A 27,889-nucleotide genomic window follows, 5' to 3' on the forward strand; every position below is an offset into this window, starting at 1 on the left:
ACTTGACTCATTTCAGTACATTTCCTCCAGCTCCCTACATGTACTAGGAGCTTCCTGTACTTCTTTGAGTCCATGAGACCTTTTCATGGACAGCGCGGAGGATGACGGAAAAGACCTTGACTCTGGTGCTTCCCAGATCTCCCTTCAAATCCCAGCTCTACCACTACGTGTGACCTTGAACGCGTGAGTTAACCATCTGAGTCTCGATGTTCTTGTCTATAAGATGGTGATAACATCTTGTGTTGAGGGGTTGGTGTGAAAACCAAATTAATAGGCGTATATTTAAGAGCCAAATAGAGTTCCCAGCACATGGCAGGCACAGGAAGTGGTAGCAATTATTAGAACTATTATATTCACAGGGGCAGGGGCAGACTTCTCTAAGATCTAAAAACAAGTCTCACTTTTCACTTTTATTTCTCCCTGCTTGGAAGGCCTCTTACTGGCTTCCCGAATCTCAGCCCTTCCTCGATGGTTTAGCTGGGAAGTCTCTCCTATGGTCTGTATTTTCACTGGGCAGCAGTGGGTTTCTCAAGGTGTGGACCACAACCCCATCTGAATCAGACACCCCAGTCCCGGTCACCCTAGTAGCTCTGGAGTGGAACGGACATTTCTGACAAGCACCAGAGTCCAGTGAGTCTCTCAACATCCGGGAGGCACCCAACTCAGGCAGTGCTCAGTTGGCCAAAGACAAAGAATATGTGCTCTCACAGCACCTCCTCAGGCCCTGTATCCATTCATTCATTCATCCCACAGCTAGGAAGGGAGTGCCCCCCTTTCTGCCAGGCATAGTGCTAAGCCCTGGAAGTTCAGGTCAGTTCAGTTCAGTCACTCGGTTGTGTCCGACTCTTTGCAACCACATGAACCGCAGCACGCCAGGCCTCCCTGTCCATCACCAACTCCCAGAGTTTACTCAAACTCATGTCCATTGAGTTGGTGATGCCATCCAACCATCTCACCCTCTGTCGTCCCCTTCTCCTCCTGCCCTCAATCTTTCCCAGCATCAAGGTCTTTTCCAATGAGTCAGCTCTTCACATCAGGTGGCCAAAGCACTGGAGTTTCAGTTTCAACATCAGTCCTTCCAATGAACACTCAGGACTGATCTCCTTTACGATGGACTGCTTGGATCTCCTTGCAATCCAAGGGACTCTCAAGAGTCTCATCACAGTTCAAAAGCATCAATTCTTTGGTGCTCAGCTTTCTTTATAGTCCAACTCTCACATCCATACATGACCACTGGAAAAACCACAGTCTTGACGAGACGGACCTTATTGGCCAAGTAATGTCTCTGCTTTTTAATATGCTGTGTAGGTTGGTCATAAAGATGACAAGAACCAAGAAAGAGATTTTCCTGGGGAAACTCACCATTTCATGGGGGATTTGCTCTAGGAAGAGAACAGAAGGGCAGGGGCTAGGCACCTTCCTTTACCTTTGTGACAGCCAAGGTCCTGTGGAAGCCAGACACTCAAACACAATTTGATGACAACAAACAAAATCAAGATGGTAAGCTTTGAAGGCATGATAAGATTCTCAGAGATGTGACGGCGGTTTGGAAACATTCAGAAACAGGAGGACAGGCAGTAGAACAGAAAGAATGTGCACTCTGGAGTCAAACTGGCAGAGGCTAACTAAACCCCAGCTCTGCTACTTACCTGCTACGTGCCTCGGGCAAACTGGGCAACTTCCTCCGCCTCTCCGTGCCTCACCCACCTCAGGGCTGCTGTGAGAGCACACTGCAGAGAGCACACTCACTCACTGATACTGCCAGGCACTCAGCACGGGCCAGGCGCTATTCCAGGCATTGCAGATACAGCAGGGAACCAAAGTCTCTGCCTTCAAAGAGCTCGAATTCTGGAGGGTGGACATGCACAGTAAGCTAACGAATCACATGCCGCATGGTGAGAATGCTATGAAGGAAAATGAAGCAGGGTAAGGGATAAGGGACAGAATGGCAAGGGGTGGGGCAGGGTGCTGGTTTATTGTAAATACTGCAGTCAGGGGAGACCTAGAAACTCTAAGAAAGCAAAGCAGGGAGCCGGGGCAGGCCTGACGTGCTCTGAGAGCGGTGAGGAAGGCAGAGGGGCTGGCGTGGAGGGAGCCAGGGCAGTGACAGGAGGTGGGGGTCTGAGACACAGTCGGGGAGGGAAGGGGTTGTGTGGGGCCTTGGAGAAGGTGTGATGGAAGCTGGTAGAGTCTTCTAGGAAGACGAGTGGCATTTCAGAAGCAGTACTCTAGCTGCAAAGTGACTACAGCATGCAAAAGGCTACAGAGGGGCAAGGGTGGGGCCAGTGGGGCCAGCTGGGAGGGGCTGCAGTCCGCCAGGTGAGACGAGACGGCAGCCTGGACTGGGGCATGGGTTGGAGCTGGTGAGATGTGAATGGGTTCTGGATGTATTTCTGAGGAAGAACCCACAGAATCTACCAAAGGACTGGCTGGGAAATATGAGACAGAAGAGGCAGAGGCCACTCCAAGACTTCTGGTCTGGGCAACAGGATGCACAGAGGAGTCATTTAGTACATGGGACTGCCGCCCGAGCACAAGTGTGGAAATGAGGTGGCGACGTCCACAGGCACTTGAGCTGAAGTCTGGGTAGAGACCTGAGCAAGGGTGTAAACCTGGGCATCAGAAGCAACTAGAACGTATTTAAAATCCTGGGATGGATGAGATCACCTCGAGAGTATGAACGGAGAAGAGACCAAACCCAAGAACTGAGCCTGGGACACGCCAACGTTTTGGGAGGAGGAAGAGGAATCTATAATAGAGAGAAGACCAAGAAGGAATAACCAGGGAAGTGGGAAGAGGCCCGGAATAAAAAGCAGCTAAGATTATAAGTGATCACTCACCTATAGCCAGATAACCTGGAGCGGGAAGTCAAGTAGGCCTTAGGAAGCATCAACATGAACAAAGCTAGTGGAGGTGATGGAATTCCAGCTGAGATATTTCAGATCCTAAAAGATGATGCTGTTAAAGTGCTGCACTCAACAGACCAGCATATTTGGAAAACTCAGCAGTGGCCACAGGACTGGAAAAGGTCAGTTTTCATCCCAATCCCAAATAAGGATTGGGCTGCCAAAGAATGTTCAAACTACCACACTATTGCAGTTTGCATCCCAATCCCAAAAGGTCAGTTTTCATCCCAATCCCCAATAAGGATTGCAATGCCAAAGAATGTTCAAACTACCACACAACTGCACTCATCTCACATGCTAGCAAGGTCATGCTCAAAAGCTAGGCTTCAACAGTACATGAACTGAGAACTTCCAGATGTACAAGCTGGATTTAGAAAAGGCAGAGGAACCAGAGATCAAATTGCCAACATCCACTGGATCACAGAAAAAGCAAGAGAATTCCAGAAAAACATCCACTTCTGCTTCATTGACTATGCTAAAGCCTTTGACTGTGTGGATCACATCAAACTTTGGAAAATTCTTCAAGAGATGGGAATACCAGATCACCTTACCTGCTTTCTGAGAAATCTGTATGCAGGTCAAGAAACAACAGTTAGAACGGGACGTGGAACAACAGACTAGCTCCAAATTGGGAAAGGAGTACAACAAGGCTGTATATCGTCACCCTGCTCATTTAACTTCTATGCAGAGTACATTATGTGAAACGCTGGGCTAGATGAAGCACAAGCTGGAGTCAAGATTGCTGGGAGAAATATCAATAACCTCCGATATGCAGATGACACCACCCTTATGGCAGAAAGCGAAGAGGAACTAAAAAGCCTCTTGATGAAAGTGAAACAGGAGAGTGAAAAAGCTGGCTTAAAACTCAACATTCAAAATACTAAGATCAGGTCATCTGGTCCCATCACTTCATGGCAAATAGATGGGAAAACAATGGAAACAATGACAGACTTTATTTTCTTGGGCTTCAAAATCACTGCAGACAATGATTGCAGCCATGAAACTAAAAGACACTTGCTCCTTGGAAGAAAAGCTATGACAACCTAGGCAGCGTATTAAACAGCAGACGTGTTACTTTGTTGACAAAGGTCCATCTAGTCAAAGCTATGGTTTTTCCAGTAGTCGTCTATGGATGTGAGAGTTGAACCATAAAGAAGGCTGAGAGCTAAAGAATTGATGCTTTTGAACTGTGGTGATGGAGAAGACTCTTAAGAATCTTGGACTGCAAGGAGATCAAAACAGTCCATCCTGGTTTGAAATCAACCCTGAATATTCATTGGAAGGACTGCTGCTGAAGCTCAAACTCTAATACTCTGACTACCTGATGTGAAGACCCAAGTCATTAGAAAAGATCTTGATGATGGGAAAGATAATGGGAGGAGGAGAAGGGGATGACAGAGGATGAGATGGTTGGATGGCATCACTGACTCAATGGACATGAGTTTGAGCAAGCTCTGGAGATGGTGAAGGACAGGGAAGCCTAGACTGTGCAGTCCACTGGGTTGCAAAGAGTCAGACACAGCTGAGTGACTGAACAACAACACAACAAACATTATGAGTGCTACTTTTAGGGCAAAACCTGTCAAAACCCTGACTCCAAAATTCCATTTGACAATTGTCACATCTGTAATTGAACCAAATGAAGCATGATCACTGAGTAGTCGCCATAAAAGCAGACGCAAAGACAAAGTCACCAGATGAGTTTAACTAAAATTATAATTCAAGAATGAGGAGAAAAAGGAAGGTGAGAATTTTTGTCTGTGTTTAAAAAACAGGTCCCACATTATTGTAAAGGATTTTTGAATATAAACAATTTTTTTCTTATCTTCATAGTGTTTATGAGCAACAGTCAACATGGTAATTAAGTCAGGAAAAGGCCCATACAATTTCGTAAACTTCAACAAATGTGTAGCAGACATCACTGAATTCCACCCGCACCCCCGACCCTGGCCAGCTGACTTCCTGAGCTGGCCAGCAGCTGGTCTGGCTCCAAGGATTAACCAGGTGATGTTCACAACAAGCCCAGGAGGGGACTCTGATCAGCCCAGAGTTTTGCCCCTTCTGTTTTGCCCAGGAGGAACGGACGGTAGAGACGTCAAGTGACGACTCAACGTCACACAGATAGAATCAGCAGAGAAAGGAGCTGAACCTAGTCGACTGACCCCAGGATTGCTTAGGAGCTGAGTTAATTACGACGGGCATGAGAATGATGACAATCACTACTCCTACAACTACACGCAGCACAGTTAGGTCCATTACTTTTCATTAAAACTCAATATAAGGTAATTTACATCATCAATAATACCGTAGACCATATTAGTATAAACTCCTGCTCATCTTTTAATTCAATTGCCAACCAAAATGGATTGTATATGTCACTTTTATTCGAATCAAGCAACTGTTTTATCTCAGTGCACAGACACAAAGGAAAGACTGAATGGGGGAAAAATCACCTGTGTAGATTGGGGTTAGGGAGTAGTAAGATACCAAGATAAAACTGCTTTTAAAATCAGCTGAAGATTTAATGCAGCCCTGGAAAGTTTCAATTATTTACACGCTTGGTCTATGCAGTGTAAAGCCGGGCTAATGAGATTCAATTGCTGTGTATAAATCTGAAGCAGGACAACCCGAGTATCTAAAGAAAATAGCAGCTTGGGCTCTTGTGTTAATAACTCTTCGAAACAAAGACGATGATTCGGAAAGAGTAACATCATTTTGCGTCATATTATTGACTGCAGGGGGTACTGAGAGAAACGGCTCCATTTGGTCAAATAGAAACCCTGAGATAAGTTGCCAGGGATTCATCAAAGAATCTACTGATCAATATTATTGTTCTTCTAATAACAAGACCAACAACAACAATTTACATTGTCTCTTTGTCTTACGGAAACCATGATGCCCCAGGAGACCGTTCATCTTTTTAAAGTTCCCCACGTCTAGCACCAAGGGCTGCGTAGTGCTACACACGCAGGGGGTCAGAACAGACGCTCACAGGTGCCCGGCTGGCCGGAGCACCTCCTCTCAGGCTCTTCACAAAGGCTTTGGGCACAGTGGCACAGGATGCTGCAGGCCCTGTCAAAGGCACTCTAACGTTTTTAATGTTTATTTTCTGCTGTGCTGGGTCCTCACTGCTGTGCACGGGATTCTCCTTGTGGTGGCTTCTCTTGTTGTGGAACATGGGCTCGGGAACACATGGGCTCATGGGTTGTGGTGCTCAGGCTTAATTATGTCAGAGCAGGTGGATCTTCCCCAACCAGGAATCAAATCCGTGTCCCTTGCATTGGCAGGCGGATTTGTAGCCACTGTACCTTCAGGGGAGTCCCTGTCAAATGCATTTTAAAGCAGAGATCCTCTTAAGATCAACCCAGAACACCTCTGCACACAGTATACTCTTTTAATACAGGCATAAACAGGACTTTAGGAGCACGAAGGAAGGAACTACCTTGGCCTGAAGAAGTAGGGGTGAGCTTCTTGAAATGTTACCATTAGACCCCAGTCTGAAAGGCACAGCAGTTTTGCCAGAAGGGTCAGGGGTTGGACAAGGATGCCACAATCAGAGGGAAAAGCAGGCACAAGGTGCAGGAGCAACGGGCACGGGGTGTCGGGGGAATCCGGTGGGTCCTAAGGAGCCCCTGGAAACGAGGACGCATTTTGCTTGCCACGTTGAGTGGAGAGAGCTGCCCACACTTAGCAGTCTGGGGTCAGGGATGCTAGTTCTTCTGCAGGATACCAAACATTTCTGTACAGGGAGGGGCTGTCCCATCCAAAATGCCAGGGGTGCCTCTGCTGAGGAGCACTGGACACCCAGGTGGCCAGGAGACAGTAACAGGGGTAGAGGTTGAAAAGGCAAACTGAGGTTGCATTTTAAAGACCCCATAAGCTTCCCTACGCTGGAGAAGGGAATGGCAAACTACTTCAGCCTTCTTGCCTTGAGAACCCCACGAACAGGACGAAAAGGTAAAAAGATAGGACACTGAAAGATGAACTTCCCAGGTCAGTAGGTGCCCAATAGGCTACTGGAGAAGAGCGGAGAAATAACTCCAGAAAGAATGAAGAGATGGAGCCAACGCAAAAACAACACCCAGCTGTGGATGTGACTAGTGATGGAAGTCAAGTCTGATGCTATAAAGAGAAATATTGCACAAGAACCTGGAATGTTAGGTCCACAAATCAAGATAAATTGGAGGTGGTCAAACAGGAGATGGCAAGAGTGAACATCGACATTTTAGGAATCAGTGAACTAAAATGGACTGGAATGGGTGAATTTAACTCAGATGACCACTGTATCTACTACTGTGGGCAAGAATCTCTTAGAAAAAATGGAGTAGCCCTCATAGTCAACAAAAGAGTCCGAAATGCAGTACTTGGATGCAATCTCAAAAACAACAGAATGATCTCTGTTCATTTCCAAGACAAACCATTCAATATCACAGTAATCCAAGTCTATGCCCCGACCAGTAACGCTGAAGAAGAACCTGAATGGTTCTATGAAAACCTACAAGACCTTTTAGAACTAACACCCAAAAAAGATGTCCTTTTCATTACAGGGGACTGGAATGCAAAAGTAGGAAGTCAAGAAACACCTGGAGTAACAGGCAAATTTGGCTTGGAGTACAAAATGAAGCAGGGCAAAGGCTAATAGAGTTTTGCCAAGGGAACACACTGGTCATAGCAAACACCCTCTTCCAACAACACAAGAGAAGATTCTACACGTGGACACCACCAGATCGTCAATACCAAAATTAGACTGATTATATTCTTTGCAGCAGAAGATGGAGAAGCTCTATACAGTCATCAAAAACAAGACTGGAAGCTGACTGTGGCTCAGATCATGAACTCCTTATTGCCAAATTCAGACCTAAATTGAAGAAAGTAGGGAAAACCACTAGACCATTCAGGTACGATCTAAATCAAATCCCTTATGATTATACAGTGGAAGTGACAAATAGATTCAAGGGATTAGATCTGATAGACAGAGTGCCGGAAGAACTATGGACTGAGGTTGGTGATACTGTACAGAAGGCAAGGATCAAGACCATCCCCAAGAAAAAAAATGCAAAAAGGCAAAATGGTTGTCTGAGGAGGCCTTACAAATAGCTGAGAAAAGAAGAGAAGCAAAAATCACTGCAGATAGTGACTGCAGCCATGGAATTAAAAGACGCTTGCTCCTTGGAAGAAAAGCTATGAAACTAGGCAGCATATTAAAAAGCAGAGACATTACTTTGCCAACAAAGGTCCGTCTAGTCAAGGCTTTGGTTTTTCCAGTGGTCATGTATGGATGTGAGAGCTGGACTATAAAGAAAGCTGAGCACCAAAGAATGGATGAGTTTGAACTGTGGTGCTGGAGCAGACTCTTGAGAGTCCCTTGGACTGCCAGGAGATCCAACCAGTCAATCCTAAAAAAAAAAATCAGTCCTGAATATTCATTGGAAAGACTGACACTGAAGCCGAAACTCCAATACTTTGGCCACCTGATGCGAAGAACTGACTTATTGGAAAGGACCCTGATGCTGGCAAAGATTGAAGGCGGGAGGAGAAGGGGACGACAGAGGATGAGATGGTTGGATGGCATCACCGACTTGATGGACATGAGTTTGAGTAAGCTCCCGAAGTTGGTAATGGACAGGGAAGCCTGGCGTGGTGCAGTCCATGGGGTCGCAGAGAGTTGGACACGACTGAGCGACTGCACTGAACTGAAGCTTCCTTAAGGAGGATGGCTTCATCCTGCAAGCAACGGAGGAGACTGGCTTGTGGAGACCTACCCTTTGGGACAAGCACTAAGTCTGGAAGATGGAGTGGAGGCTGAACGGCTAGAAACAAGGAGACCAGCAGATCAGCTAGGAGGCTCCGGCAAGAATTTAGGTTATAGGAAATGAGAGCTGGGGAGGCGGGCAGAGCGGCTGCCTGGAAGGCACAAGGCAGATAGCATGTCAGGAAGTGTATGGATGTGGCGCTCTGTGTGCATGGCTCACAACGCGGGGTCGTCTTTCACATAGTATTTCATCAATAAATATTTGCTATAAGAATGAAGACAAGTGATGTGACAGAGAGCTGCCACACTGGGAGCAGATGATAAAACAAGAAGCCTGGAACTCAGGTGCCCTGGAAACAGAGCCATTGAATAAATCTGAATTAGACCAAAAAAAAAAAAAAAAATAGTTGTGGTTTTTACTACTACTTCTTAAGGTAACTGTGCATTTACTCAATCTCCTTTTTGTCTGACTTTTGAAAACACAGTTTCACTCAGCTCCAAAAAGGCAAGTGTCACAGGTTTCTACCAGACATGAATTTTATAAATGAATTCATAGTAGTTTAAAACTAAAATCCAATAAAACTCCCTTGGAGTTGGAATAGCTTTCTCCAACATTTAAATTCACTACTGTAGATGCTAGCCTAGTGAAATACACCTGGTAGAGTTGGCAGAATGTACTTCCCAAGTTTGGGGGGATAAACGCAGTTGAGAGGTGTTGGGGGAAACTAGAGGTCTGAATCACGAGCTTCCAAAGTATCATAAGAAATGGTGGATCCCAGTAACTGCTGGCATATTAGCATTTTAGGGGGGAATTCTGGGACGTCTAACTAGGCTATCACTATTTTAGACTACATACTTTTAGATAATCTAAGGGACACTAACAATCAGCACTGAGCCCTAAGCACACATTCATATGACAGATGGAAGTGCCCCACTGCCTCTGGGAGCCACTGTCTTGAACTGATAGCTAAAGAAACTAAAGAGACAACATATACTGAGCAAATGGTATTTAGAGAGGAGGGAGGGAGGGAAGGAGAAAAGAAAACAAATAGAAAAGGAAAGAAAAGGGGAAAGATATAAACTACTCTTGAAATTAGTTCTAAAAGGAAAAAATGGTTTTATCAGAATACAAAATCTATGTGACTAAAAAAAATTTGCTTTCTGCTTTGGTTGTCAGAAAACTGAAAAGCGGATTTAATGGCCAAGCATTTTAAAGCTGCTCCACTCTGATGCCTTCCTTCACACGGCAGTTCTCTTTTAAGAGCAGTATCTCTAGCATGGTGCTTTAACCTGGAAGCCACAAGAAATTCACATGGAAATGAAGCATGGATGCTAGAATATACTGAATATAAAACAAGAATATGGAGATAAGAGGCTGAATCAACAGGTAACTGGAGAGCCTTGAGAAAGGACCAGAGTTCCACCAGGGCTTCAGACCAACGTCATTAACCCTCTCCGGGAATTAACTGCCTTTTCTAATGGGAGTCACAGACCCTCTTCCTCAGAAAAAGGCACATAAATACACCTACACACAAAACCTGCAGGGGTTTAGAGATTTCTTGAAGTCTATCCACTACCTTCTGGGAGTTCACGAACCAAGCTTATGATCCCTGTGGTTATGACAAGAGCTAGTTTCAAAAACTGAGTCAGAACCAGATAGGGAACTCCCCACAAAAACATCTGTGTGTCTTATGGAACACTGTATCTATACAGTACTCAAAATCACAAGCTTTCAGAAGATCAAGCCCAGCATGACTCTGGCTGCATGTTCAGCCAGAAGCACTACACATGTTTCGCCTAAGAAACCTCAGGATCCAGGGAGTGAAAGTTGCTCAGTCGTGTCCGACTCTTTGCGACCCCATGGACTACACAGTCCATGGAATTCTCCAGGCCAGAATACTGGAGTGGGTAGTCTTTCTCTTCTCCAGGGGATCTTCCCAACCCAGGAATCAAACCCACGTCTCCCGCACTGCGGGCGATTCTTCACCAGCTGAGCCACAAGGGACCCAGTGGGCCCTGCAAAATGACAGAGCCCATGAACCCTCCCTACGTCCCTAGAAGAGTCTCCTTCTCGCTTTGCTGGATCCTGAGTTTGTCTCTAGCACCTTGGGTGCTGGATGCTCCCAGAGCAGAAAGCACCCTGAGAAAGCAGGAGCAACACGCCTCAGGGCCAGGAAAGAGCGAAACGACACCTGGGCAACTTCACGCAACTGTTTCACTGCTTAATGGCTGAAAGTTTGAGCTCTCGAGTCAAGCAGACCAGGGGCTGAACTGTCACCCACGACTGGGGTTATTTTCCAGCTGTGTGACCTTGGTCCTCTTCAAGTCCCAGCTTATTAATCTGGAAAAGGGGGATAAAGCCCCCACCTCCTGGGGTCGCGGGGCACGTGAAGACCTGAGCTTGGTGCCCAGCACAGAGAGCACAATGACTAAGCAGATACTTAGGAAATCGGTAACATCAGGCCAGTATTTCTGTTCCCAATGAATTTTAAACTTAAAAACGCAGTTTTTCTTCTATAAAATTTAATCCGAAGAATAATGTGTGGTTACAATAAAAGAAACCAGACAATATTTAAGTGTTTCAAGCAAATAGTTCAAGAACTAACTCCTCTCCCCCCTCCACCATGAGACAACCACTACTCTCCCAGGAGGTAAAGACAGCCCCCCTGGACCATTCACAAATGAAGTTACGAACGGTGCACGCCCACTTCCCGCGATGCCGTCTACTCCAGGCTCACATCAGCCCCTAACAGCTCATCTCAGTGTTTTAGGAAACCTCTCTGTTCAGTTTCCTTTTATAGACACACACACGAAAGTGAACGAATGTTCAGTCAGCACACACTTACTGAGCACCTACTATGCGCCAGGCACCGATTCACATCAGTGAACCAAGACGCAATCTCTCTCCTGTGGAGCTCACAGTCTTTCCGAAGGAAACGGATAAGGGACAATAAGCCCAGAGAGTTCCTTGGTGGTCCAGTGGTTAGGACTCTCCACCGTCACTGCCAAGGGCCTGCCTGGGCTCAACCCCTGGACAGGGAACTGAGATCCGACAAGCTGCGAGGCTCTACCAGACAAGAAAATCAGGTACTGTCTTAGAAAGTAAAAAGAACTATTTTTAAAAAATTAAAGGACATTCAAGCAGATAAGGGGGCAGGAGTAGCCCATCCTGGTCAGGAGAGGTCTCACGGAGAAGCGACCCCAGAGCAAACCTCGAAGGCTGTGAGGAATGAGGCCAGCCCCAAGGCAGCAGAGTGTCCAGCAGGCGGGGGAGACTGAAGGTGGAACCAGAGACTCAGAAGGACGGGGGCCTCTACTGGAGTGACATGGAGGCACTGATGGGGCTGAGCGCAGAGGACACACTACTCGAGTTTCCCTTTAAACAGACCGTGGGCCTACTCTCTCTCTCTCTCTCTCTCTCACATACTCACACACACACGTGCACACCCACACTCACACTGGCTGTCATCAACCTTTTACCCATTAATTTTAGCACTCACTGGTAATTCTTGATTCTTATGTAAAGCAATTATTACTATGGTGGCTGCCAAATTTTCTAAGTCCTTCTGCATTTACTAGTTCATGTTCTCCTGAAGGAATGGCTTTCCTGTGGCTATTTTTATGTGATACAAACACCTCCTGTTTCTCTACTGCTTTATTAATTTAAATCAACGTGGACAACACATGGGCTACAATGGCTTCTCAGGACTGCAATCCATGACCGTCACGTCCACCTTGGTGCTCAACGGGCCCAGGCGTGGCCCGCAGGAGCCAAACTGGCTTCTGTGTCCAGGGCACATGCCCTCGTCATTCTGTGAGCACTCGCCTCGCTTTGGCCTGAGAAGATACTCTAGTTCACCCTGTCCTTTCTCTGTCCCTGTCTTGGAAGCAGCCATTTCTCCAAGGAGCCTGGTTCTTATTAGTGAGAATGACGTTTAGAAACTAAGATGGGGAAAAGAGATTCACTCATGGTTCCTAGAGTCTCCACGCTTGTAGACCTCAGCAGACAGAGTGGGACACACGTGCACAGGGGTATGTGTGCACACGCTTGTATCTCTTTCTAGATCTATCTGCATGTACATATTCAAAACAATTAGTTCACACTGATACTTCTGGTTTCAATCCAATACCAAGGGCTTATTCTAGCACTTTCCTTTTCCTTTTTTTGTTTTTAAATAATGTCCCTCTGCAAAAGGGAGAAGTTTGGTTTCCATTATCTGCAATTGATTTCCTTATTTGCTCAATCCAAGAATACACACAGAGCGGCTTCAGAACTGTTAACCCATACCCTCTCTGAAAAACTGGCAAAGTACCAGGAGTTTCAGTATTTCTTCACAAGGTCTAACAATCCTTAGTCTAAGAATCTGGAGTCACAATGCTGTGTTCAAAGGTTACCAGGGTTCCATCTCTATCCCTTCCCCAAAGTGCGATTACATTATTCATTTGAAATATAGTTAAGTTATTATTTCTATCTGCATTCCTTTTTTTTTTTTTAAATCCACTCTGGTCGATTATTTATTTTTTTGCATATGTGAAACATTACCATGGTTCTAAAAGTCAAAACCATGTAACACGACGTTCTTGGAGAAACGCCCCCTCCCTTCACACACCCATCCTACCTACTGCCACCTGATCACTCTATCAACTGGTTTCCAGTTGATCATCTTTTCTGTGTGTTTCCTCTACAAATAAGATAAAGGGTATTTTTCTTTTTTAATCTCCTTTCTTACAAAAGAGGAAGCATATTAAGGACCCTCTTACACTTTGATTTTTTTCTCTTAATGTGCCCCAGAAATCACTTCAAATGAGTCATAAAGGTCCTTCTTATTCTTTTTTTTAAAGATGGAAAAAAGAAACAGGTGGCTCCATTGTGCAGCTGTATTTATTCAATCCCTTTCCCCTGCACAGGGATTACGGTTATTTCCAGTATTTTGCAACTACAAACAAGGTGCAATTAATCCTGCGCACGTGTATATTTTCACACTGTTGGAGGTGTGTCTTCAGGGTGAATTCCTAGTAGCACAGCTGGGTCAGAAGGTACACGCACACATCATTCTATCACACGTCGCCAAATCCCCTCCAAAGTGGTTGTGCCACTCTGCATTCCCCCCAGCAACATACAACGCTGGCTGTTTCCTTACAGGTCCACCGACAGAATGTGTTGTTATACTTTTTAATTTCTGCAAATCTGGTAGGTGAGAAACCGCACCTCAGAGCAGTTTTAATTTGCATTTCTCTAATTATGGGTACGGTTGAACGTCTTTTCATATGTTTAAGTACCATTTTTATCCCTTTTCGGGGGACTGTCTCCTTTCCTCATTTTCCATTCCATTTTTGGTCTTTTACCTTTGTAAGAGTTTCTACCCTTTGTAAGACTAGCTTTACTAGTCCTGTATCTATGATACATGTCCCAGCAAGTCAGCTGTCTTTAGACTTTGTTATGTTGGTTTTTTTTTCCTTTTTTATGGTAGAGATCCTACTGATTTTAGGTAGTACCTTTATCACATGCTAAATTTTTATGTAATTGAATCTACTTCAGGCTCCCCTGGTGGCTCAGGCAGTAAAGAATCTGCCTGCAATGCAGGAGAGACCTGGGTTCGATCCCTGAGTCGGGATGATCCCCTGGAGAAGGGAATGGCTACCCACTCCAGTATTCCTGCCTGGAGAATTCCATGGACAGAGGAGCCTGGCAGGCTATAGTCCATAAGGTCAATTTGATTCTAGAAGTAGAATTTACTTATAGTCTATTCTACCAGCCTGTTTATCTAGCCATGAGTCAGCACCATACAGCTTTAATTATAGGGGCTTTATAGTATGCTTCAATGTCCGATAGGGTAAGTTCCCTGGTAGCTTTTGTGCTTTTCCATTCTTTCTTGCATGCTTCTTTTACATATGAACTTTAATATCAACTAGAATGAAATCTTTTAACGACTGTATCATATTTGTTCACATTTACTGATATGACTGATACATGTGGTCTCAATATGATCACACGACAGTACAGTTACTATGTGCCTCATATTTACAACGCTGCTTTTTCTCTAAGTGATGTCTTCTTTGCTTTCTCACTCACTGACTGATTGTATTTAAGCTTATTTTTACGTATGGTGTTAGGAAGTGTTCTAATTTCATTCTTTTTACACGTAGCTGTCCAGTTTTCTCAGGACCACTTATGGAAGAGACTATCTTTTCTCCACTGTATATTCTGTTTGTATTTAGGAATGTTTGTATATTTGTTCTCATGCTTATCTTTGTACCTATAACATTTTAAAGCCCTTATATTCCCCTTTTCTTAGATATCATTTTAGCATTTTGTCAATTTTTAATAGTCTTATCTATTACATACCTAACAATCAGAGAGTTCATTTTACTTTCATCTTTATCCCTTACCTTATTTTTTGCTTAGATTACTTCCACTGTATTAGAACACATAACATTTATATATTAATACTTTGGCCTCATCATGACCTTTGTTTTCATCTTATCTCAACAATTAAATACATTACACACTCACTCTTGGTCCTTAGGCTGAAGTTTTCCCATTCATCTCTTTGGAGCATGAATCTCATTGTCCGGAAGACTCCTTGAGACTGGCTAATGGGTACAGAATGCTTGTGTATTTACAATGGTTTTTCTTCAATACTTGAAAGACACATTTATCTTTGATTAACAATTTCTTTGAAAATGCTGCTCTGTCGATGTCTTGCTTTGGATACTGTTTTCAAGACATTTGAAGCCAGTTCAAATCTTTCGCCCTGTAAGTTATGTTTTTGTTTTTGCTTGGAAGCCTTGAGGATTTGTTCTTCATCTTTAAAGTCAGCTAGCAGTACTAGAAGACCTCTCAGACTTGACTGTTGTTGGTCAGTGTCCTAAGTACACAGTGAGACACTTCACTGTGCAAATGTAGACTTTTCATTTGTAGGAATTCTTAGCTTGCAGCTTTACACATTGCTTCTGTTCCATTAATTCCTTTTCCTTCTTCACGGGCTCCAATTATGTACATGCTGTTTCTTCCCTGGGTTTCATTTGAACCACTTTCTGTGAACCCTTCTACTTCGTTCTTTACCTTATTTTTCTCTCTTGGTTGTTTCTCAGCCTTTCTTCAATGCCCTTTATTAAATCTCATGTGAATCTATTCTTCCTTGAGCATCTTGAGATTTAGCCTTAATTTCAGATAGAATTTTATCATTTTTCCTGTACAGTAAATCCATCTCTTTTCTTCATCTTTTTGCCTGTTTCTGATTTCTGGATTCCTGATATAAGGGTTTGTCTTGTTGCCTCTCCAAATGCTTGAGGATGTTAAAGCCAGTTTAGAGTGCTGTCTGTGTTAAATAGCTTCCTTCTGCTTTGTGGTGTTTGTTTCCTTGGGGGTTGCATTTCTTTAGTTGAAGTATTTATTTCCTTTAACATTTTATTACAAAGAACTTTATATATCGCAAAAATTGAATTTTAAGATGAATACCTGTATCCTCATGAGCTAGATTCCACAACTGTTATCATTTTGTTCTAACATATATACTCATCTGTCTGGCCATCTATTTTAGTTTTTGGAAGAGTTTGAAAGTTGCAGACATTAGTACAGTTCATCCCTAAACACGAAAGCAAGCATGCCATTAGGCAGCTTAGAGTTAGTTAAAACAGTATCTTCTGAGGTAAAATTTACCTCCAGTAAAGTGCATAAATCTTTAGAAAGCACCATTCTCTGAACTCTGGCAACTGCATACAGCCACGTAAATCACATGTTATAGAAACTCAGAACACTTTCACTACCACCACCATCTCCTCATGCCCCTCCCAATCTGTGTCTGCTCTGTGCCTCCTGGTGAGGGGTGGGGCTCCGGTCACACACACACATGTGTCTGCTCTGTGCCTCCTGGTGAGGGGTGGGGCTCCGGTCACACACACACACGTGTCTGCTCTGTGCCTCCTGGTGAGGGGTGGGGTTCCGGTCACACACACACATGTGTCTGCTCTGTGCCCTCTGGTGAGGGGTGGGGCTCCGGTCACACACACACATGTGTCTGCTCTGTGCCTCCTGGTGAGGGGTGGGGTTCCGGTCACACACACGTGTGTCTGCTCTGTGCCTCCTGGTGAGGGGTGGGGCTCCGGTCACACACACACAGCTCTGACTTTTACTCGCCTTGTTTTGATCCGTCCTGAAAGGTCATGCAATGCCATCACACGTACATACTCTTCTATAAGAGATATTTTCCCTCAGGAAAGCTAACGGGTGTGCAAGCAACAGCTCACTAGGATGTGCTTGCTTTTTACTTACACAGGATTTGGAGTGTGGGCGTTCCTGGTCTCTTGGTCATGTTTAAGGTGTGGTTTTGTAGTCTTATTTGTTTCTGCTTTTCCATACTCTTTGGAGGATATGTAGAGAGACCTAAATTTAAATAACCATTCATAACACTTCTGAGTGTGAACATTTTCAAACATAAAGGAAGACAGAGTGACTAATGTTCACCCAAATTTAAAAATTACCAAAATCTGCCACACTCAGATTTGATCCCTGGTCAAGGAAGTAACATTCCACATGCTGCAGAGCAACGAAGCCTGCATGCCACAACTAGAGTCCGCGCACCGCAACAAAAGATCCTGCATGATGCAACTAAGCCCCCTTTGGCAGGCCAAAAAAAAAGGATACATTATATATATACACACACGCACACGTATTTAGAAATACATATATTTGTGTCAAACCCTCCCTCATAAAAGGAAAGAGAATGACCAAATATGAAGGGATAACAGTTCCTACAGGACAGAGGTGGGCGGGGTGGGCAGAGGGGCCCTCACAGGGGTGCAGGTTGCAGATAATGTTCTAGCTCTGAGGCTGGGTGGTAGATTTATTATTTGTTATTTTATAATATTATCATAAACAATAATATTAATTAATAATAATATAAAACATTATTTTATAATATTATTTGTATATTATTAAATAAATAAATATGAATGAGCCATGTCTGGATCAGTGATGACAGTGTGATCAATTAAGGATTATGACTGACTTTAACCTGAAGTTAAAACTTAGAGTCAATTGCCCAGCCGACCACAGTCTGTGAGGACGTCTCGCCTCCTCCCTGTCTTCACTCGCTGCCCGCACTCTGGCTGCCTGGCCTCCTGGGTGTGATCTGAACACGCCCACTGGCCTGGGCTTGGGTCTTTGATGCTGTGCTGCCTCTCCTGGGCCCAGCTCCCGGCTCGCCTCACTTGCCACAGTTTTTGTAGTTTTGTTTGCTTCTGCTCCCCACACCACGCCCTCTGTCTCTCTCCACCCCCTGTCCTGTTCTCCCCCAGATCCCCACAGCCAGCATATTATACAATGCCTGGTTGGTCTCCCACCCGTGAGTGCAATGCAGGTGCCCTGAGAGCAGGGATGGTGGTCAGTGCTGAACGGAACCCAGAACTACGCCTTCCTCCCTGATGCTCAGGTTACTGAGTAAATACACAAATGCTTTAGCAACCTAGCTCACAAAAGAGCCTGACGCTTGATCTGGGACTTACCCAAAAGGCCCACCTTCATTGGAACTCCAAGGGCACCATGGTTTAACATCATGCTGTTTGAAACGAGCTCCAAGACGACCCGACACGGGTGGGGAATGCGGCTTTGGGGCTCTACCCCAGAGCCACTGAATCAGAATTTCTGGGCATCCTGCCAGGAATATGCATTGTCCACAAACTACACTGGTGACTCTTGAACCTCTCAAGTTTGAGAACTACTGAACCCAGCAGAGGAATCAATGCCCTAAACAGTTAAGCAGTTTGGCTGTTCAATGGTCTTTCCCATTTCAGAGAGCTTGGGATACAGCAAAATAAGACGCATGAGTCTCACGGTTTAAAACAGATGTATCATTCAAAAACAAGGCACGAATATGCTAAAGAAACTGAAGGTTGGTAAAAATGCACATTAAAGAGACTGATAAATGAGTTTTATCTGCTGCAAACCATGTAACATATAAAGAAAGATTAATTTATAAGACATTAAGGTATGTTCCAAATATCACGGCTGAAGGTTCATTTTTTCCTTCTCTTGCATTTTCATACCTAGTGGATCAGTAAAACATTGTGGATTAATATTTTAAATGCCGAAAGGAGCCAGTTGCTTGTTCTAGTCTGACTCAGTTAAGCTCTTACAATATTTTGACTGTTTGAAGAAATTAATAATGGGATGTTAGGCGGTAGATTAACTGAAACTAAATATCAACAGAGCTAGATTTATTTTTGGATGACTGAGCTCATCTCTTCAAAGAACGGAAGCAGGATTCATTGTATCATAAGTTATTAACTTACACAACATGAAACAGCCCCCGAACAGAGCCGGCCACAGCAATTAAGGCTTACGTAAGAGGCTGAAAGTTTAGACTTCGCATTAGCCACGACTGGGCTGTCCAGGCTCCAGTCGGTGGTGACCCCAGGCTCACAGAGACGCCAGGAGCAGTTCAGATGATAACTGCCCGGAGAGTTCTGGAAGCAGGCTAGTACTGAGGCCTGCTCCATCTCCCCTAAGCAACAGGTCCTCCTTGCAGCAGTGGGGAGAGACTGACACACTCAGAAGGGAAGGACGCTTTTCTGTGTCACTCGTGGGGTCACACAGCGAACCCTGACTCCGCCTCTGTCGGTCCCCCTTTCTCTCCTCCACCCTGTCTCCTGTGCCCTGCTCCCCGTGGGTCCATCAGCAGGTGTGTGCCTGGGCTTCCAGGTCAAGCACAGAGCCCGGGCCCACAAGTGATTGCTCCTAAGTCTCACAGGCTCTGAAGCCTGATGCCTCCAGGACAAGGAAAGGCAGGCTGAGCTTTTAGAGGAGCCACATTGATCCCAAATTGCCTTACAACGCACCTTTTCTATATACAGCCCTCATTTTTTCCTTTCCCCTCCTACACTGTAAAGAAGCTATGATGACAGGTTGGGACTCCCAGGAACCGATGTCTATAGATCTAAGGCACTCTGCTGCTTCTTGGCAGGGACTGCCTGCTGAAGGAGGAAACCAAACGGGGTCACCAAGCCTGCCTCTTGTTCACGGAATGCTCTAGACTTCAGTGACTTTATGCCATTTCCCCATGCGTGCACAAAAAAAAATCCAAAAGCCCCTGTGCACTCACATACCAAAAGCAGAAGAGATCTATACTGATGACAAAACCAGGGAACAGGCTGATCGTGGAGAAGTAACTAGTCATTTCTGGACGTGGGCAGCACACCGCTGTACCTTACAGTTGTGTGACTTTTGGAAAGCTATCTACCCCAGTGCTCCCAACATGCCCCTTCCTCTGCTAGACAGGGCTCTGCACTGGCTCAATGGCTTGGGATAAAGCTTAAAAATACATCCCGGTGTATGCACAAGAATGCTCATGCCAGCATTATTTATTTATTTACTTTTGACACGTACACACGGCTCTATTTATTTCTTTAACTTATTTCTGGCTGCGCTGGGTCTTCGGTGCCGCATGCGGGCTTTCTCCAGCTGCAGAGGATCTCTGTGTGTGTGGGCTTCTCATTGCAGTGGCTTCTCTTGCTGGTGGGGCAAGGCTCTAGGAGCGTGGGCTTCAGGAGTCGCAGCACTCAGGCTCGGCAGTCGCGATGTGCTGGCTCTAGGGCGCACAGGATTCAGTAGCTGTGGCTCACGGGCCCTAGAGCGCGCAGGCATCAGTAGTTGCGGTACACGGGCTTAGTGGCCCCGCAACATGTGGATCTTTCCGGAAAAGGGATCGAACCTGTGTCCCTTGCATTGGCAGGCAGACTCCTATCCACTGCACCACCAGGGAAGTCCTTATACTACCATTATTTAAAAAGCAAAACCAGAAACCACCCAAACACACAGTGACTGGAGAAAGAATAAAGTGTGCATGGTTACAGACTGAACCATCACACAACCAAGAAGATGATCAGACTGTCACACACAACCACCAACATGGCTGCATGTTAGAAACAATCACACAATATGATATTGTTCTTATAAAGTTCAAAATTCAACAGAACTCAATGATACGTTACTCGGGGATACATATGGGGATACATGTCCACGTGGTAACTCACACTTAGAAAAGGAAGAGGAGATGATTATCAGGATGGTGGTGATGTTGTTGGGAAGGGTGGGGGTTGAGGAGAAGAGCACAGTGGTTATACTCTGCTTCTTAGGTTGGATGTGAGCTCAGGTGTTCAACATTAGACTTTATAACTGACATACAAATGACATGACTTAAAAAATAATAAGGAAAAATTACCTGCCTGGTAATTCTGGTCATCCAAATCTTTTTTTCTTTTTTTTTTTTGGCCACACTGTGCAGCATGTGGGATCTTAGTTCCTTGACCAAGGATTGAATCCGTGCCCCCTGCAGTGCAAGCTTGGAGTCTTAACCACTGGACCACCAGGGAAGTCCCCTGGTCGTCCAAATCTCACTCAGCACCACCATGAACTACAATCAGGGATGGGAGCAAGGAGCATCCTGGAGGCTTGGGAGCAGTGTCCTGGCCCCACGACCCAGGAGAAACCACCACCTCGGGTTCCTCACTTGTAAAATGAAAACAATCGGTGCTGCCTCCCTCGAGGGCATGATGAGGGTGAGAGGAGATGAGGCTAGGTAAACCCCAGCCTCCTCAGGGACGGGGACACTTACTGTGTCAGCGATTGCTGCTTTCTTGGCCCTGCTTCCCTTCCCTGGGGGGAATGACCCCCTCTACTCCACGGTGGTTCTGGGGGCCTACCAAAGCAGGACCCCCCCCCCCCAACCCCAGGTTAGGCCAGCGGCAGTGTTCTCCCTGGATGCATGAGTACAGGCATGGGCAAAAGGATGGAAGGCAGCTGATGCCCAATCACTTGGGCCACAGGGTCCCCAGGGATGCAGTCCTGCTCCTGACACCCTGGAGCCATCCTGCTTTCTCTTCTTCCTGACAGAGCAGCTCTATCTTCATGTCTGTGACCAGCCAGCATCAGTAAAGAGCAAAACAAAGACAAAAGGCAAGGCTTTTCGTCTTTAAGTTCATCAGAGGAGGCTTCTGTTGCCTGTACTCACGGAAGCCTGGCTGGCCTCCCCTTCAATCTCACTTGCCTCCCAAACTCTCAGGGTACCTGCCTCCCAGATTCACAAAGCTCACTTCAGAAGACGCTCCAGAAAACAGCTTTGACCTCTTGCCTGAACTTCATGCAGTGGTTCCCCACTGCCTACAGCACGGGCCCCACACCTCCTCCACCGCCCCAGGGAAGAGGCGACTGGCAAGGGTAGGAGGGGAGGTGGCAGGCCCCGGTCCTGCTCTCCACCCCAGGGAAAATTCCTTTCGACCTCAGAGACGTGGGTGGCAGCAGTGGAACAGAAACCTGCCATCTAATAAAATACCATCTTTTAAAAGTAAAAGCCAAATAAAGCCATCATGTTAAAAGTATGATTATCCACCTGGCAATCTGATTCTGAATCAGATCACCCAGTGTTCTTCCTGTAAATAGGCCCCACCTCGTGTGAATTCCCATGTCAACTGGGGAAGATGACAGCTAGCTGGCCAGATGCACAGTGATCTGAATTAGCCACTCATGGCAGTCAAAATGGTGTGTATAAAATAGAATTCTGCCCTTGACTCAAGCCCCTAAACTCTCATCAGCCTATTAAAAGAGAAGCTTGGTGAGAAAGCAGATGAGTCTGACAGGTCACGGTGAAATAAAAGCCCACTCTCTCACGTGGAAGTAACTCTAATATCTTAACCCTGTTTACCCAGAATCCTGTTCTCTCTGCTCATTCCCATCAACGCCAAATTCCTACCTTCATCAGGAAATGGAAGCCCAACGACCCAGAAATAATCTGAGCAAACCTATCTCGCTGCAGACGCTTTCGTTTTTATCTTCATTAACTCTTTGGTCCCTGTCAAGCATCCTGGGAGCAGGATTTATGTTTTGGCCACTGGGTTTAGAGGATCTTAACATGTAGACAATCTGTACCTTTAACAGGGGGCAGAAAATACCGCATGTTTTGTAGACAGGTACAAACTGTTTTCTTTTTCGAGTGAAAGAACACCATGTTATCTCATTCACTATATTTTTTAACTGGAAGAATTTTAAAGAAAAGTAGCATGTCACCCAGATGAATGTCACTTAATTTTTTCTCACATGAAATCCCACCCATTTAATAATCCTATGTCTTTTCCCCCTCTTAAGAGAGGGGCTTCCCTGGTGGCTCAGTGGTGCAGAATCCGCCTGCCAGTGCAGGAGACATGGCTTCGGTCCCCGATCTGGAAGATCCCACATGCCTTGGAGCAATTAAGCCCATGCACCACGGCTACTGAAGCCCTCGTGCTCTACAGCCTGTGCTCTGTAACGAGAGAAGTCACTGCACTGAGAAGCCAGCGCACTGCAACTAGAGAGCAGCCCCACCCACCATAGCAAGAGAAAAGTCTGCCCAGCGATGAAGTCCCAGCACAGCCACAAACAAGCAAAGTTATTTACGCACACAATAAGTCTGTCCTCTTCAGGTAAATGGACTGAGTGAATAGTCACTCATCCTGGGTGACTGGATATTTATAAAAGTTCACAAAAGTAAAATGCTGAAGTCCAAGAAATTCACACTAGGCCCCAGAGCAGCAGTGCTGGCGAGACGTAAAAAACACTCAATCCTGAAGCTTGCCTCCATGATGACCATCAAATACCTTGCTCTCACTCAGTTAATGCTCCTTTTTTGCAAATGTGGAGGCTCCTCAATATCTGTGCTCTTCAAGTGTGTATTAGGACACAGAGCACCAGAAAAACATCTCATCACTGAAGTCTCAAACACACCTGTCTTTGGTGAATTTATGCGAATACAAACATCAGTGGTGAGGTCACAGGGCCAACTTGCTCAGAGCAGAGTCACATCAGAAACAACAAAATCAGAAACCGTCAGTGGTAAGGTCACAGACACTTGCTTCAAATACAGAATGAATTTTATAAATGACTTCCTATAAAACCTGTTTTTGTTTTAAGAGGCTGTTTTTATCAGCAGGATCCAACAGATGAGCATTTCCATTGTCTTTGGGATACTACAAAACAGATTCACCAAAACTCATAAACTGATAGGTGAGGGAGTCTTACACTGTACTTCCTGTCTGGGAACTCTTAGATGGGCTCTGGGATTTCATTCAAAAGCAAGGAATCAGCATTCAGAATTTTTAACCTAGAGAATGCCAGTAAGGAGAAGAAACACACTCTTCACCATCTAACTGGGACTGAATTTCCATTCCTGAGCTCCGACAACACAGAAACATGCACATGTCCCTACAGACAGGTCAGACAGAACTTACCAGAAGCATGGCGGATGTCCCATTGGGTCTGGACAAGTGGATGGTCATTTCAGGGAACATCCGGTCGATGCGGCTAATCACGTCGTCAACATATCTGAGAGGAAGAAACAATGTGTAAGAGCTGGAGCCCCAACTGAGAGAGAAAAATCTACAGTGCACCAGAGGCTTCTCTTCTCAGTTTAAGTTTTCATTAGTGAAATGCATTTTTAAGAAGGCCAGTGGGATTTATGAGGCTTTTTTTTTTTTTTTTTAAAGCAAAAATATGACTCCCTAGTTCCTCCTCTTGTTTTCCAGAACCATCCATTTTTTTTTAGTGATTTCTTTTGCTATTTACCTCCGCATTTCCATGTGATGTATTTTTAATGCCAGTTCTTGGTCTTTCATTTTAAGGTATGACCTTGTGGCTTTCCTCTATAGATCAGAATTTAATTCCACCGCCCTCCTGGCCACGGGGCCCCTCCCTCTGTCCCCTGATTTAGGGGTGGAAGTGGCTTCCTGTTTTGCTCACCTCTGCTTGCTTCTTGTTTCCTGTTTCCTTCTTATCTCAATCACCTCAACAGTCAATTCTCTGGATTAAATTCCTTCTGTTTTAAATACCTGAAGTCATTCCCATTTTTCTGGTTTGCGGCTAATGAATTCAAATTACATCACAATTTTTGCTTAAATCAGTATTTATTGTTCACATTCTAAAATATTTGCTTATTTTTTTAAGGGAATTTTTTTAAAGTCTTTATTGAATTTGTTACAGTATTGTTTCTGCTTTATGTTTTGGGTTTTTTTTTGCACGAGGCATGCAGACTATCTTAACTCCATGGCCAGGGATTGAACCCACACCCCTTGCTTTGGAAGGCGAAGTCTCAACCACTGGACTGTCAGGGACATCCCATCTGCATATGTTTTTAATAACTGAGCCACACAGTGGCTCATGGGTAATTTACAGTTATTTTTGTCTTACTGAATTTTTACTTGATTAGTTTTCTATGTACCTATTACAATTTTTTCCCTTAAAACTCTCTGCCTGACTCTAAAACTTCTCTCACTATGGTCAAACATATCAGACACTCTATCAGTTTACATTTTTTTTCTGGAAACATTCCTCTGAAAGGCAGTCTTCTGTTTTTCTGACCCAAATGGAACTTGTATCTCTTAAGATTTAATAATCATTGAGATTACCGACACTAAGCACTCAGCGTGGCATACACTAAAACCTCAAAAATTATAAACACTCTCACTGGACTATCATGGGCATTATGGGTAGTCTGCAAAGATGTCCTCTCTTTGCAGGAAGACTCCCTCCCGCCTCCACCACCCCAGTGGAAGCCCACTGAGGCTATGCCAACCCACAGCCTGAGCAGAGCTAGGGCTGGGTCTGGTTCAGACCCCCTGAGAGGAGAATCACAGCAGCACTCGTGCTCACTGTCCACAGTCACATGACACAAAGGGGCTGCAGAACACAACAGCTGAGACTCAAAACTACCTGTTAAGGCTTTAACATTTGATTTTATACCCGTCGGGTATGACAAATTACATGTCTATTAGATCAGGGACATGTAAAAGATATGTTCTCTTGGGGAAAGAGAGAGATTAGCTCTCCACTCGCAACATGAACAGACTTTAGTGTGAAACCTGGCGCTCACAAGAGAGAGCAGACAACACAATGCTGTGAATATCAACATACCAACTGTGGGAAGTTAGAAAGTAATCTTGCTGATTAACTTATCAGGTTTTCCTTAGAGAATGCTCCATGCAGCTTTAGACTTCAAGCTGACAAAGGAGGAGAACTCCAGAAGGCCCAGTGCTGAGGAGTGATGCTAGGAAGACCAGAGCAAAGATGTGTGAAAAGAGGTGGAGAAGCCTTCAAGGCTACTTGCCCCTGCAGAAGAGGGCTGCCTGCAGGAAGACTCAACGTATTCTTCAAGCATGTAAATAACTTTAACAAACTCAGGTACCACACAGTCATCTTCCACCTTGAGAAAGGACCATAAGAGGAGGTTGTGGCACTAAAAAGCAAACTAGCTCAGAAAGAACAAGAGGTGTAAGAGGTACTGCTTAAAGGCAGGGCCCTACAAGGCCCTATTTCTGTGGACTTTGAAAATGGTTAAGAAACAATCTTTCCTGGATGGCTGAGAGGAAGACTGACAAAGACATCATGTCCATGGTCCTTCCTAGATTTACAGCTTCCGGATGCACAACCTCAGCTCTCAGCTTAAATGCTACAAGGAGATGAAAAGATGAAGAGAGGAGGAAATGAACACATTTTTCATTACTACCTCCTGTTTCTGGAGATGGTGGAAGACATGTGGCAAGATTCATGTCAAAAGTTGACACCAGGTCACTGGAAACATCTCTGCATTTACATACTTCTTTGCTAACTCTATGTGTATGGCTTAAACTCTGTTCTTTCAGACTCAGCAGGAAGCAAAAACCTGCTGTCCTGTGTGGACGGAGGTCATTGCTAAGTATATGCTAATGGGGAGGGGGGCTGGCAATGCCTTCTGAACGAATCCTCAATCAATAGCCATCATAGCTCTGGACAGCAAAATGCAAATGAACGTGCAGAACTTCAGCACAAAGGTATCCTAATCTGCTCTCCCGTGTACTGTTCACCTTGAAGGGAATACTTTCTAGAACACTCGTGTCTCTAATAGGCTAAGAACTTTGGGGGATAGATAGGCTAGGTGATGATTCCAGAACCAAGTTCAGGGTGTAGACTTCCAGGATACTAAGCCAACTACCTGACCTGCTTTCAGCAGGAGCCAGCGTTCTGAAAGGGCAGACGATAAATGTTTCTGGCCATTTCTGGAATCCTTTATATGTGAACTCTTTACTTGCAAAGGAAGGCCATGGAGGGAGAAAAAGAGTTCCTAGGAGAAATATCTAACGTGGACACAGGGAAGTAGAGAGGTCTGGGGCAGTAGTTTTTGTTCCCTCTCCAACCAGTGATCTCAGATAAAGCTCAGCAAGCTCGATCCAAAGATTTTATTAAGCACAAATGCATTTCAAGGAGACTGTTTTTCCTTCCCGTGCCTAACATAAAGGAGATGCAAATTTCCTTTTTACAGGTGACATTATGTATTTGCCAAAAAGAGAAAAAGTCAGCTGCATCTTTCACTGAGGAAAACAGTGTCTAAATCCTAGAAGCAAAGAAGCAAAACATTTCATTTTCAAGTAGACCCAACCTTCAAAACGCAAATCCACCACTAGTGACTTGACAGAAATAAGGAAAGCTTGGAACGGCAAGCTAAAAAGCTGGAGGCTGAGGAGATGACATTTTCTTTCTGCCGGGGCTGGGGGCTGGCCTGGCAGGGGGTCCTGGTTTCCTCTCTGGCAGCATCCCCCGGCCGGTGTGCCCCGCCAGCCATGCCAGTGCGTGCAGAGCTGGGCGTGAAGGGCCAGGACAGGTAGGAACAGTGCGCTCCCCGCCCTCCCACACACCACCATATGTTCCACTCCGCTCTGCGGCAGGATCGAATTACTTTAATTTTTACCTTTGAAATATAGACAAACAAGCGCTAACACAGCAGCGGTGACTAGTTTACACTTGAGCAGACGTGGTGCGGAACGACATTAATTTAGTGCCAAATTGAGCAGTGAGTCACAATTTGCACATATCTGTCAACCTGTTAACAGGGTAATAACTTGGAAAGATTGCTGTTCCTATTTACATTACAGAGGCCTTTCGAAAACGGAGAGCTGCTTCGTTCTCCCTCCATGAAGCACGCAGCCCATCCGCGGGCTGGCTGGGCCAAGAACCAGACTTTTAGAAACATAAACTCCTAGAAATCACAGGTTCAGATCAAGGTGTGATTCATAGCTTCAGTATTTTCAGGTAGAAAATGAATCTTTCAGCAATTAAGAGAATTTCGTTTCCCTGGCCTGCCCTCCCCCCGTTACAGTCAGACTCTCAATGGTTTCTGATTCAATTTCCTTAGCGCATCTGACGGTTCCTTCTCAGGGTTTCCAAAGGCATCCT

General features: G+C 45.1%; 1 protein-coding gene across 2 annotated transcripts in view; it reads right to left on the bottom strand.

The window, feature by feature from the left end:
- The window catches only part of MED27 (mediator complex subunit 27), a 240,480-nt gene that overhangs the window by 76,478 nt on the left and 136,113 nt on the right, over positions 1 to 27,889 (bottom strand). For both annotated transcript variants that reach the window (XM_027556630.1, XM_027556629.1), the window contains exon 4: positions 23,917 to 24,010. In XM_027556630.1, the coding sequence (XP_027412431.1) occupies positions 23,917 to 24,010 (94 nt within the window). The remainder of the gene's footprint in view (positions 1 to 23,916; positions 24,011 to 27,889) is intronic.

Source organism: Bos indicus x Bos taurus, chromosome 11 (assembly GCF_003369695.1).
Source record: "Bos indicus x Bos taurus breed Angus x Brahman F1 hybrid chromosome 11, Bos_hybrid_MaternalHap_v2.0, whole genome shotgun sequence".
In the NCBI taxonomy this organism is placed as follows: domain Eukaryota; kingdom Metazoa; phylum Chordata; class Mammalia; order Artiodactyla; family Bovidae; genus Bos; species Bos indicus x Bos taurus.